Source organism: Ochotona princeps, chromosome 6 (genome assembly GCF_030435755.1).
Source record: "Ochotona princeps isolate mOchPri1 chromosome 6, mOchPri1.hap1, whole genome shotgun sequence".
Classification (NCBI taxonomy): domain Eukaryota; kingdom Metazoa; phylum Chordata; class Mammalia; order Lagomorpha; family Ochotonidae; genus Ochotona; species Ochotona princeps.
Genome location: NC_080837.1, coordinates 75,027,468 through 75,041,285, shown reverse-complemented (window position 1 = coordinate 75,041,285; position 13,818 = coordinate 75,027,468). Strand labels below are relative to the sequence as shown.

Here is a 13,818-nt window from a genome sequence, read left to right as displayed (position 1 = left end):
CTACTTTCCTGAAGACCCATTCTTGGAACCCCAGTTCAAGTCAGTTTTCTCTCTGGCTTCTGCCTCACCCCATCCTCTGACTAGAGTGGTCACTGGGTACACAGCCCCTGCCATGACCGCATCACTGCCATGACCTCATCACTGCCATGACCTCTGACCCTACAACTTTACCAAGCCTGGATGAGGCTGAAGTAAACATTAGCTGTTGCTATGTTAGATCTTCTACCTTTTGGGGATGGATAGAATGTTATATGTATTCCAAAGATCCTGGAGTTCCTCTACTGTTGATGATTTTAGCCTAATGCAAGAGCTCTCTCTCCTAGCTTAGCAGTCCCCTGGGAGATGATTGATCAAACGTCCACAAACATGCATCTTTGTCCTCAGTAGGCTTCCTTGCTATCTCTCCTAGAACTATTTATACTGTGGGGTTTCCAAAATTCAAAGTGTTCCATGAGATCCCTTTTCAAGATTCCTCATAGATGAGTAGATTAAGGAACAATCACCAGCAGATAAACTGCTTCAGCTCAGAGCAGCGGTGCCCTCCAGGTTATGGTGCAGGGCATGGATGGGGAGCAACATTCAGCACAGTGATGCCCTGAGGTTGCAAGCAGCCCTGACATATGACTTCTATAGAAGAACCTTCTTGTTTTTCTGCCTCACCAGCCTGTGTGAGAACTTCGCAAACACAGGCCCTACCACAAGCTCCTAGCCACACATTGAGGTCAGAGAACCAAGAAGCTGGACTCACCCATGGTTTTTCATGTCCCATAAGCACAATAAAAATGATTTTAAGCCAGTGAGAGGTACAGGTGGGATCCTGGGGTCTCTAATATAAACAAACACAGACACTAATCTATAGGTACAGGGCTGAGGCAGGAAAAAAAGCCTTGAGATACGGTAACAGTTTCAGGGTTGAGCAGAGCTGACAACGTTGATAGAAGAGGCAAGAAAGAAATGGCAATAAGGCTTACATATCACACACACACACACACACACACACACACACACACACGCTCACAAGCTTTCAGAGTGTCACCTGTGATTTCAAGGGTAACGGGAAGTGAATCTAACGACCTTGAGTCTTTGGAACCTTCTCCGCATCCACATTATCATCACTATTTATGAACTCAAAGACTTCAAATCTTAACATGGCCCTCTTCGTGCACCAGTTTCTTCTTTTTTTAAGATATATTTATTTTTCTTGGAAAGCCAGATATACAGAGAGGAGGAGAGACAGAGAGAAAGATCTTCCATCCACTGATTCACTCTCCAGATGGCCACAACATCCAGAGCTGAGCCAATCCAAAGCCAGAAACCAAGAGCTTCTTCCGGGTCTTTCACGTGCATGCAGGGTCCCAAGGCTTTGAGTCATCCTCAACTACTTTCCCAGGCCACAAGTAGGGAGCTAGATGGGAAGTGGGGCCACCAGGATTGGAACTGGTGCCCATATGGGATCCTGACACGTGCAAGGAGATGACTTTAGCCAACATGCAGTGCATGCAAGGCAAGGCTTAGCTGCTAGACTACCGGGCCAGGCACATGCACTAGTTTCTTTTACTCCTCTAGCCATCCCTCAACCCAACTCTTATTTGGTATGGCTTCAAACAACAAGACAGCCCAGCTCACTGTTTAATGATGTCAGCCAATGGACATTGGAAGGGATCCCTCATCCATAAATTGCATAGATTGACGACATTTCAAAACTATCTCATCCACCTGGGCAGAACCTTTAGAACACGCACCATTGTGACCCTGGGTTGATACCGGGTGGCCTTTCCCCATCCTCGGGTGCTCCGATGGTAGAGAGGCTGGGTATGGCCTATCGCTTTATCTCTCCCCTCCCTGAAGAAATGAGAAGAAGAAATAGAAAGCTTAGAAAACTATGATCACACCCACTTTTCCATAACCCTAGATCCTTCCCACCCTGATAGATTATGTAAAACTTCATCTAAAATAAAATTTAAAAATAAAGAAAAAAACAAACAAAAAAAAGAAAAACCTGGAAATGTTGGATTGCTAACTCATCAGAAGAAACCACAAAAAGTACAGCCCAGTGTTCAGAAAGTATCGGTCCCCTACTGATTGCCTCAGTTGCAAAAATGTTCTTGAAACTCAGTGTATTTTTCTAATTAGCAAATTTTAATTTTAATTGCTAATTTAATTTTAATTGCTAATTCTAGTTAGCAATTTTTCTAATTGCACCGTTTAATTCACCAGCTTTCTGAAATTCTGAAGAAAACTTTTTCAGAGAAGAAAAGTAAAGTTTTCTCTAGAACAAAATAATAGGAAAAAAGAAAGTTTGTCAAATTCTGCAGGAAGCAGTATGTCCTATGTATTAGCAGTAAGAAAAGCAGACAGAACAAAGGAAGCAAGTTAGGGAAACAGAGACACTGGCCAGAGTTGCAATTTAAATTCCAGCCTTGCAGAATATAATAACTAAAAGCAGGAAAGCCTAAATTGGAGGTTTGTACCAAAAAATAGAACTGTGGTAAGTAAATTGCATTCTGAAATATAGCATCTTCTCCTACTGCAAATGTTTCCCATTTCTGTAAATTATAGTGGAGACTTGCTGGAAGACTAAAGGTGTTCTCATTCATCTCTTGTAAATTTAATTTCACAGTTAATTTTTAAACCAAACACTACATGAGTTTCTAAATTAAATATGAAAGAACCCAGAGCAATGAAACATAATCTTACACAAAGGCTGCATCATTTTTCTCCAATTAGATAAAGTGGGCAAAGGGAAAGAAAAATCCTTTTGAGTTCCCTGAAGAAAAAAGCTCATGGTGGCAATACTTCACAAGCCATAATTCCAGGGCTTGGATGAAGGAAGAATGAGGAAAAGTATTATCTCCTTTATGCTATGAAATAGTTTTCATTATGACTATGTCAGAACTGTTGTAATATGAATTCGTACAGCATTAGCGCATAGCAGCCTCAGCTGCGATAACGAAATTCTTAGAATGCTACCTTGGGAAATCTCCCAAAACCCCGTTAGAGATACAAAGTGCAAGAGCTGGGAGAACTGCTTCAACTTTGTACATTGGGACTTTCAATAAGAACTACATTACAAGGGACTTTCAATAAGAATTACATTATAAGACTAGAAATACAACCCCAGATTCTTAACAACAAAAATAAAAACCTGGGATTCTCTGCAGGACGTGAAGTATAAATGACTCTAGGAATTTCCTGAAGTGTGAACAACATACATACGCGAGTCAGAGCACCCCTCAGCTAAACAGGAGAGCAGGCTTGGAGAAAGGAACCACAGGATAAGGCAAGACCAACTACGCATGCAGGAAACAGCTAGCCACAGAATATTTGAAGGGTGTGTGTTCAAGCCTATAGGCCACTAAACTGCACACCACTGCATGAAGTGGAGCACAGATGGACTATCAGAGCCTTAACGTATCTGTCTGTAAAATCTAGATACCTGGGACAATTTCCTTGTCCTCACCCAAGGAAAATTCTATCTGTAGTGTAGCTTTACCTCCATTTCTACAGTGCTCAGAGCTGATGGCTGCATTCAATATCAACGCCTGGGCTACTAAAAAATTAACAGACTTTAGGAATTAGATAGTAAATTTTTGGACCATAAATAAATCATATTATAACTCAATAACCGAAAAATTAAAAAGCTTCTAAAAACTGGATATTAAATAAAACATTTATAAATCAATGTGGTAATGAGGAAATCTTAAGGTTAATAAAAATACAGGGAGAATAAGTGAAACTGAAAATACTACAGATCAAAAGATGTAAGGTGCACCAAAGGCAAGCTGACAGAGAAAATTAGAGTAACAAATATCCACTTCAGATAAAAAGACAGGAGTTAGTATAGTATTATTATAAAATAGATCAATGAAATCCACCCTAGCAAGTAGCTAGGAGACAAGGCTCAAATAAAAGCACATCAATTGACACACACATGACATTGCCAAAGAGGACAATAGGAAAAGAAATAAACTTCTTCAAACTCACAAGCACCATCTACAAAAACCTATAGCGAATATCGTAACTTATGGTGGAAGACAGAATGGTTTTCTTTAAAGATTGGAAATAAGGCAAAGATATCCACTCTCACCACTAGCATTCTGGCCACTGAAATAAAGCAGGAAAAAGAAATAAATAAAAGCATGTATGTGTAAAGAAAGAACTAGAACAGCCTTAGATAAAACTATATGATTTTCTACATAGAAACTCTCAAGTATTCCATTTTTACAAAACTCCAAGAACTTACAAATCTAGCAAGGTAACAGAATATAAGACTGACATAGAAACTGTCTTTTTATATATAACAAAAAGTCAAAGTAAACCCCAATGCTATGTACTACTGATCCAAAGAAAACAAAAATGGATGTAAATATAACAAAAGAGCTACAGGAACAATACAATGAAATTATCAAGCAAATCAAACAAGATTCTAAGATGGCTGCGTAGTGAAAATATATGTTGATTTAGATCACCACATCTGAAAAACTAGAGGATCTAGGCTCCTGGGAGATAGTTGGAGAAAAGTTTGCAGTGAAAATCTACTTTAAGAAGAGACTCTACAGACATCAAGCAACAGACAAGCAACAGCTCACAGGATCAATGTCTCCAGCAGTCATCAGCCCCCACAGCTGTCAGCTGGCACGGATTCCATTTCCCAGAACAGGGTGGGAGAATTTGGAAGAAGACTTACCTCCACTGCTGGTTTTGTCTGAGGAATATACTCTTGGTCCCCACTGACTTTGATTCCAGGCAAATGAGTTTGTGGGGGAACAGAGTGTCCAATCAACTCTGTGAACAGAAAAATCACTGCTTCCTCCCTTCACCAGGGTGCCCAGTGAGCATAGTAGAAAGAGTCATCTCCATAGCATAAAGCGAGTGGAGGCTGTAGTGGCCTGTGTCACCCTGGTGGGTTTTGTCAGTGGCAGAAATCCACAATTCCCAACGACTTTGAGTCTTCTTGGAAGAGCTGGTGGAGGGCACTCCTCTGGGTAAACAGGGAGCACATTGTCTTCCTCCCCTCTAGCACAGACGCCCAACTCGGGGATGGGGCTGCTCTCTCTTTAGACAGGGAGGCTCGCAGGGCAGTGTAGAGACCCTGCAGTCTGGAATGGTGAGAACCCTCGGGCTGTGTTATAAGCTGAGGGGATCCCATGATCACACTGCAGAGTATGTAAGTTTCTTTGTGTAGTTTATGCACCTGAGTGGAGGATACAGGCACAGGGAGGGTCACTCTTGCTCAGAGAAAGGTGGAGGTAGTGACCACATCAACCATGGAGATTATCCCTCTCCCATACTGTCTACAGGGGAGGCCAACCTCACATATTTCAGGTGTTACACACACTGACCACAGCTCCCTGGTCTGCCCAGCACACAAACCTGCGGTCATCCTCTAAAGGAGCAGGTATCCCATCCCACTCTGTCTAGAGGCACATTTCCAAGATCAAAGATATCAGAGGTAATATCAATAAATGCTTCTCCAGATGCATAAAAATCAAAATACAACAAATATGAACAAGAAAGACAATACGACTCCCCTAAAGGAATACAACCATACTTCAATATTAGACTGCAAAGAAAAGTCTGTTGATGAAACCCCTGAAAAGGAATTCAAAAGATTGGTTGTAAGAGTATTCAAAAGCACAGAGAAGCAATTGCATAACTACAAAAAATCTATGAATAATAATGGATGAGAAATTCTGTCAGGAAGTAGAAATAGTAAAGGTTAAATTATTATAATATTAGAAATTAAGCAGCACTCAATATTTCAAATAAAAATACAGTGTGACACCTTAACAACAGACTTAGTGAAAGCAAAGAAAGATTATCTGAGCTGCATCACAAAGACAAAGTTAGAACATAGTGCCAATACCCTCTTTCACTACAAAACCCTACAGGCCTTAAGCCTATGATATTTCTGACCTGTTAAGAAAGGGCCTTCTACGCCTTGCTAACTCTCCCTACAACACTCCTACCACAGCTGTAAAAAAGCCTAATGGAACTTACAGACTAGTTCAGATTCTTCAGATTATTAATTCAACTGTTATTCCCTTACATCCTGTTGTCCCCAACTCGTATAAGGTCATACTGACCACTCCAATGGCTGCTAAAGTTGAAGGCTTGCCATATTGGATTCATACTTCCCATTTAAAACTTTTTACCCCACCTCCAGATACATCCACTAATCTCTCTGCTATCATGAACCATTAGATAAGAAAAAGGAACCAAAGGAATACAAATTGGAAAAGACAAAGTCAAATTATCCTTCTTTGTGAATGACATGATCCTCACCCCAGTTAGAATGGCTATCATCCAATAATTTTTAAAAAGTCCATAAATGTCACCCGGCGGCTTGGCCTAGCGGCTAAAGTCCTCGCCTTGAAAGCCCCTGGATCCCATATGGGCGCCGGTTCTAATCCCGGCAGCTCCACTTCCCATCCAGCTCCCTGCTTGTGGCCTGGGAAAGCAGTTGAGGACGGCCCAATGCATTGGGACCCTGCACCCCGCCCCCGTGGGAGATCCGGAAGAGGTTCCAGGTTCCTGGCTTCGGATCGGCGCAGCACAGGCCGTGGCGGCTCACTTGGGGAGTGAATCATCAGACAGAAGATCTTCCCCTCTGTCTCTCCTCCTCTGTGTATATCTGGCTGTAATAAAATGAATAAATCCTTAAAAAAAAAAGTCCATTAATGTCGATGAGGACGCGTGCAACAAGGTGCACTAATCCACTACTGGAGGCAAAGTAAACTGATACTGCCATAGGAAAGACACTGTGACAATTTCTCAGCCACGAAAACAGATCCCACTCCTGATGAGGAAATCAGCCCCCCTTTTTGTAACTGCAGCTCAATTCACAATAGTTAAGATGTGAAATCAACCAAGATATCCACCACTTAGAGACTGAATAAAGAAAATTAGATATGTACAAATTTCATATACAAATATATGTGCATACAACTTATGATTTTATTGTTGCTTTCAGTCGCTATTTATACTATTATGGAGCCATGGTCTTATACTTTCTATTTGTTGAATATCATAGTAGTGGTGCATTAAATCTGTAATTATTGGAGTGGTCTGAAATTATTAAATTCTGCAAAAATTAAAGAAAAAAAGAAAGATGAAAGGAGGGGAACTGAGGAAGTGAAAAGGGGGGGAATATGAATGGTTATTAGAATTGTAACTGTAATATATGAAGTTTTTATAGTAATAAAATTTTTTAAATCATGACTAAAATAAATAAAGAGACAAACCATTTTCTTGGTCTGGAAAATAATTCTAAGTGTATACAAATAGATCAAAGAATATCAAAACAATTTTGGAAAAATTAAATATGAGGCATTAAGCTTCCCAGTGTCCTGAATTACAATATGCCTGCAGTGATCAAGAACGAGCAGTCTTGGTAGCGGGCTAGTCATACATTCAATGAAACAGAAGAGAACCACAATACATCCCACAAATATGCTCAATCTTTAAACAAAGGAAATAAAGCAATTCAGTGGCAGGGGGTAGCCTTTTCAATAACTGATGCTGGAGTAATTTCACACCCACAAGTTTAAAAATGAACCTCCATCTAAATCTCACACACATATAAAAAGCAACTCAAATTGAACCCGAACATCAATGTAAGAAGAAAAAACACTAAATTTGGGGATGGGGTAAGGAACTCTTTAAAGTTTAGACCTAAGCGATCAGTTCTTAAACCTGACATAAAACACCAGCTATAAAAGGAAAAACTTATAAACTTAACTGAAAGAAAATACTTGCAAACCACATATAAAACAGACTTTATATCTAGAATACATACAGAGCACTCAAAAAATCTACAACACAGAATCCAGTAATCCACTAGAAATAAGCAAACATCAAGTGTAGACATCTCATTGATGGCACAATAATAAACATTTATTTAAAATATGCCAAACATTATCATCATTAGGGAAATATAAATTGACATCACAACAGGAATATACTACACACCCATGAATGTCTAAATATCTATCATAGAGAGTTCCATATGGATGTGACAGTTACAACAGAAGGGCCATGGGTGACTAATGTAGAACAGAGAGCAGTTTAGGAAAATCTGATGAAGGATTTATAAGAAGTGGATGAGCTGCCTAAGAAAGGAGCTCTGGAAGTTCTCTGACCGTCACTTTTCACACAGCAAGTGGTGCCCCAAAAGACTTCATGTTGGTCAAAACCAACCCTGGTATCTACAACACAACCTTGTTTGTGTGACTGATTTTGCTTTATTGTGCAATTTTGTGTTTTGTTTCTGAAAGTATAGAAGCTATGTTGAACTGCCCTCTTTACAGGACTTTTAGAATTCGTGATGTATGTTGGAAACGAGAAACAGATTTTTTTTCTGAATGGCTATTAATTATGGTCACTAATTGATGAAAGACTAATAAGTCTATGTAAAGTATATGATTTTCAAAGGTTGTTAATAATGCAAATGAAGTAAACAAGTCCTAGAGAAATGGAAATTTGTCAAAACTAAATAAATACATTTATGGAAAAATGTTCAACATCACCAGTTATCAGGGAAATACAAATCAAAACCTAAGTGTGCTACCTCATCCCATTTAGAATGGCTATTATCAAAAAAGTAAAAAGAAACAAATGTTGGGAAGAGTATAATGAAAAGAGAATTCATGCACACTGTTGGGAGGAATGCAGCTTACCCCAGCTATTACAGTAAACAGTGTGAACTTTTCTCAGGAAAGAAAATAACTAAAAATACATCTACCATTGGACCCAGCCATTCCACTTCTAGATTTACACCCAAAGAAAATGAAGTCAGATTATCAAGGACACACCTGCACTTGACATGTTTAATGCTGTACTCTGCACAACAGTCAGAACAAGGAATCAACAGAAGTATCGATCAGTCGCAAATGAATGAGTAGAGACAATGTGGCATATATTCACAATGAGTTATTGTTCAACCATTAAAAAGTTAAATTCTATCACTTGAAGTCAAATGGGTATGACTGGAGAACATCATACTAAGTCAACAATGAATAAGCAACTACTTCTTATCCTCACTCATCTGTGGAAGCTACAAGGATTTACCTGAAAGAACAAACAGGAATTACTGGTGGCCAACAAGGATACGGGGGGCAGAAATAGAGGGAGGTTGAAATAATGGTTTCCAAATTAACTTAAAAAAATAATTGAAATCCATCACACAAGAAATTGTCAGAGTTTGGGCCCGGTGCAATGGCTTAGCGGCTAAATCCTTGCCTTGCACGTTCCAAGATGCCAGATGTGTTCATGTCCCAGCTGCCCCATTTCCCTTCCAGCTCCCTGCTTGTGGCCTGGGAAAGCAGTCGGGGATGGCCCAAAGCCTTGGGACCCTGCACCTGTGTGGGAGACCTGGAAGAAGATCCTTGCTCCTGGCTTCAGACTGGCTCAGCTTCAGCCACTGTGACTACTTGGGGCATGAACCAATAGATGGAAGATCTTTCTCTATCTCTCCTTCTCTGTAAATCTGTCTTTCCAATAAAAATAAATATTTTTTTTAAAAAATTAGAAATTGCCAAAGTTGGTAGAAATGTTTGTTATGAAAACCTACAGGTAGATTTCCAAAGTTTTTTGCACCAAAATAAACTTACCATTTAATTCCATTTTTCCGCAAACTTTCTGAAGTGTGCACTTAGAGTAAGATAGCATGGATAAGCTCTGGTATTCTGTAACATGGTAGTTAACCATAGCTCACAACAATACCTTTTATTCATTTTACAAAAAAACTAAAGAGAGTTTAAAAGTCACCAAAATAAAGAAATAATAATAGATAAATTCAATTACTCTAACATGATCATTAAACATGTATAATATATGAATTATCTCACTGTATGTCACAAATATATGCAATCTTCTGTATGAATAAAAATATTTTAATTGATACAGCACCATGTTTTTAATGAATAAATATATAATTGATTAAAATAGACTGCATTAGTGAGGGAATCTCAACTGAGCTTGAACTGTGGTTATGTAACAAGGTGGAGTAACCCAACATGGGGGGAGGGTGTGGGGAGGGGTGGGGGTATCCCATTACCTATTAAACTGTGTCACATAATACAATGTAATTAAATAAAAATAAATAAATAAATAAATTTTAAAAAATAGACTGCATTAAATCCATAATTTCAAAATGATACTTGGGGGAAAAAAGAGAACAAAACTAAATAAACTAAGTAGATACCACTGGAGGTTGCTAAAGCAACGATTGCCAACTATAAAATTGATCATTAAAGAAAAATGACTGATTTTGTGTCTGGCATGAATTGTTTCACATTAACAAAATTAGATGAGAAGAAGTTCTTCAACACAGAATGACTCATTTACAAACACAGATGGAATGACACAAAGTCCACTATAAATGCTAATGAAACAAGGAATCGAAGAATAGTCCCTGATGGCTACCAAAACCACTAACAGAGAGGTGACAGGGAGTCACAAGCAAGCAGGCAGTCACTACCTCAACTCACTGAGCATCTCCTGAAACCCTGCGGGTGGATGTGACATTCACCTACACATCTGGGATGTGTGTGAGCCCGAAAACCAAACCTGGAGGGGATAAGGTGATAAATTAATACCGTGAGGACCCCCTCAGCCCAACCTAGGCTGCATGATATCCATTCCACAGAGCAGAAGAGCTTTCAACAAGCTGATGGTGCAGGAAAGAAGTAATCTTGTCTGAGACTGCCATCCTTGGCAGGGTCTGCCCCAGGACTGGCCCTCGGTTGACTTCTGAGTACTTACCTTTTAGAATGTTCCAGAATGTGACAACTTAGAAGGTTGCTTTTTGGCACTGAGCCAGTGCACTCTGCTGTACTAGCATGCCTAAACAGTAAAATGTAATTTATGGAAAATATTGACTTTCCTTCTGAGAGACTGGGACTCCGTGGATGCCTTTCTGACAAGCCCCAACCAATCTTTGCATCTCAAGCAGGAATGCCTGAGAGGAAACCCCGCACAGATCTCGCCCCCTGTGCTGCTGCAAACAGGGAGGGATGTCCTGTGCGAGCCTCCTGATGAGGGAGACCTTTCAGAAGCCTGCTCCTGGAACCCTGCAGGCTCAACTCCACAGCCCCAGTGCACAGCCCAGCGGGCAGCTGCCTGTGGGCCGGTGTTCTCGTGGTGAATCGCAGAGAATGTGGGCAGTCATGGAAGCCCCCCAAACAGTGAGACTGTTGATTGCAAAGGAAATTAGATCGTGGATATAGAGAATAAATTTGTTCTAGAACAAAAGAGATATAGCAATATAACAACCAAGGCTTGGAGTGATCCCAATTAGACCACTGGCTCCCTGATTTAATGGAAACCACCTTTCTCAGCAAGTGGACTTGACCACCACAGCCCAAGTCAGGGAATTTTCCCGGCCATTCCTTCTACCACAGTATTTCTTACGCCTCAGCTCCACCTCTCAAAGACATACTTCTTCAGGGTCATACCATCTACTAACCTCACACCCTCCAACGACTGAGCCCACATTCCCAACAACATGCAGCCCTAAAGTTCAGTCTCAGTGTTAAGTCAACAGTGGTTCTGCCTGGCACAGGGAGTAACTGTACTTTGCTCCACGCTGTGAAGAAGATATATTCATACTTAAAGTTTGCCATCAACTTAACAGGTATCCTTGGAAATGCCCTTAAGCCAGCTGGTAAACGCGACAGTCAGTGCTTTCCCACAGGGAATCCCTGAGGGATTCTGCTTCCCGTTCACCCCCGAAAGCAGGAAGGGGCTAGATGAACAGGCCCATCACACAGAAGAAGACCTAGAGTCTCAAGGAGTTCAAAATTTGTCTCCTCATGACCACTCCCTACAGGTCACACTTGGGGGTGAGCATAACATGACACAGAGAGCCAGGCACATTCCACTTTTTCAGGGTCTTTGTTTGCTGGTCTGCCCACAACTCATCACTGTATATGCCAATGACCAAGATTCGGTAAACATTCCCGTGCACTTCCGTTGGCAACCTACAATGAGGGGCCGGCTAACTTTTAGAAATTACATTATTCTCATTTAAATAAGTGGTGGACTGGGCCCATCCAGAGCATCTAACAAGTTAAAATACTACTGCAGGTACAATGGCATCAAGCACGGAAGTTACCTCAAATATAATCAGCCCATAGACGCCTGCAAGGATGGCAGCAGCGACAGTCACTTGTGCTTCAATGCTTGCACGGAGGTACTGATGTGCCAGCAGAAGAGGAACCACCTGTGTCTGCTGCAGGGCAGCCCGAATGCTGATGGAAACAGTCTCCCTGCAGAATGAGGCAAAGACCTTACAGCTGGCAAAGGAAACAAGCTTGGGTTGACAATTAGTGGTATTCGCCATGTCCTTTCTAGCACAAGTCATCCATGGCCATAACCAGAGCCCATGTGGATCCATGATTCAACCCAATTCCTGATGTCACAGACAAAACACACAATTAGACACAAGACACAGCCTCTTTGTGTCCAAGCCTGGCCCTTGAACGTGCCATTCCAGTCATTAACAAGAACAGTGGTAGCACATCTGAGTTTAGCCCTTAATCTCCTAGCTTCCTCATCACCTACATACCAGATTACTTTATCTGCAATGCCAACTATTTAAATTTCATTCCCTGATATTGGAGAAAAGCATCACAGGCAAGGAGCCTGAAAATCATTAAGAGTTTGAGGCATGCTGAAACAGATGCACTTTTTTGAAAGGTCAATTGGTAACTGTAAAAGTTACTGTTGTGTGTGGAGGAGTGACCATTCCTCACCCCTACCACGCACACACAGAGTGACTTCCACTCAACCCAATGGTACTGGCATTTTTACAGGAGACTGAGTCAAAGTCCCATCCATGTGAAGGATTAGAGGAGATAATCACTTATAAGTTAATGACAGAGGCCTCAGAAGAAACCAACACTGCCGATGCCTTCTTGGGCTCCCAGCTTTTCAAATTGTGACAAAATGCATGCCTGACATTCAAGCCACCCTGTATAAGGGCCTCTGTTATGATAGTGGACTAACACAGTACCCATGGGAACCGACTGAATATGAAATGTTGTTGCTGTTTTACAAAGAGAGAGAGGAGGACCGGTGTTGTGATGCAGTTAAGCAACTACCTGTGATATTGGCATCTCATATGGGTGCCAGTTCACATTTCCACTGCTACAATCTTGATCCAACTCCCTGCTTGTGTACTTGGGAAAGTATCTCTTTCTATCTCCAGCTCTCCCTCTCTCTGTAACTCAACCTTTCAAATAAGCAATTCTTTTAAAAGTATAGAAAGAGAACAGGAATCCTAAACTTTCTTACACTTCTCTATTGTTTCATATGGCATCATGGTATTAAGAAAATCAGAATATCAACTAAAATATATCAATGGCTTCAAGCTGGATCTTAAAACCAACCCTGCTCAGCCTTGGCACATATGGCTGTGATGCCCTGCCAGAGTCTTTGAGTTAACTGACAACACAGCATGTGTGCTGTGACCAAGCCACAAAACCAACCTGGGGCTATTTGTGACAGACTTGGAATCCTATAAATCAAGTTTTCAGGTGATTGCAACTTTTGGAGATGTTGAAAGTATCTCACAAATTTGCTGTTAATCATATATTAATCATACTGTTAATCATATGTTCACAGTATTTGGAAGTAAAACCTTTGGGTGGCACTTAGAATTAAATGGAGCCATAAGGGCCCAACTGAGGCCCATGTTGGCATTAGAGGCTTTGTGGGAAGAGAAGGGAAACCCAACCTAGTAAGTTTGCTCTCTTTCACCACACAATGCCCTCTGCCATACTATGACATCAGCAAGATGGGCTTCACTAGATGCCA

At 40.8% G+C, this 13,818-nt stretch overlaps 1 protein-coding gene across 1 annotated transcript in view; it reads right to left on the bottom strand.

The window, feature by feature from the left end:
- The window catches only part of OCA2 (OCA2 melanosomal transmembrane protein), a 222,300-nt gene that overhangs the window by 142,060 nt on the left and 66,422 nt on the right, over positions 1–13,818 (bottom strand). Inside the window, exon 9 of the mRNA XM_004597604.2 lies at positions 12,116–12,269. Within this exon, the coding sequence (XP_004597661.2) occupies positions 12,116–12,269 (154 nt within the window). The remainder of the gene's footprint in view (positions 1–12,115; positions 12,270–13,818) is intronic.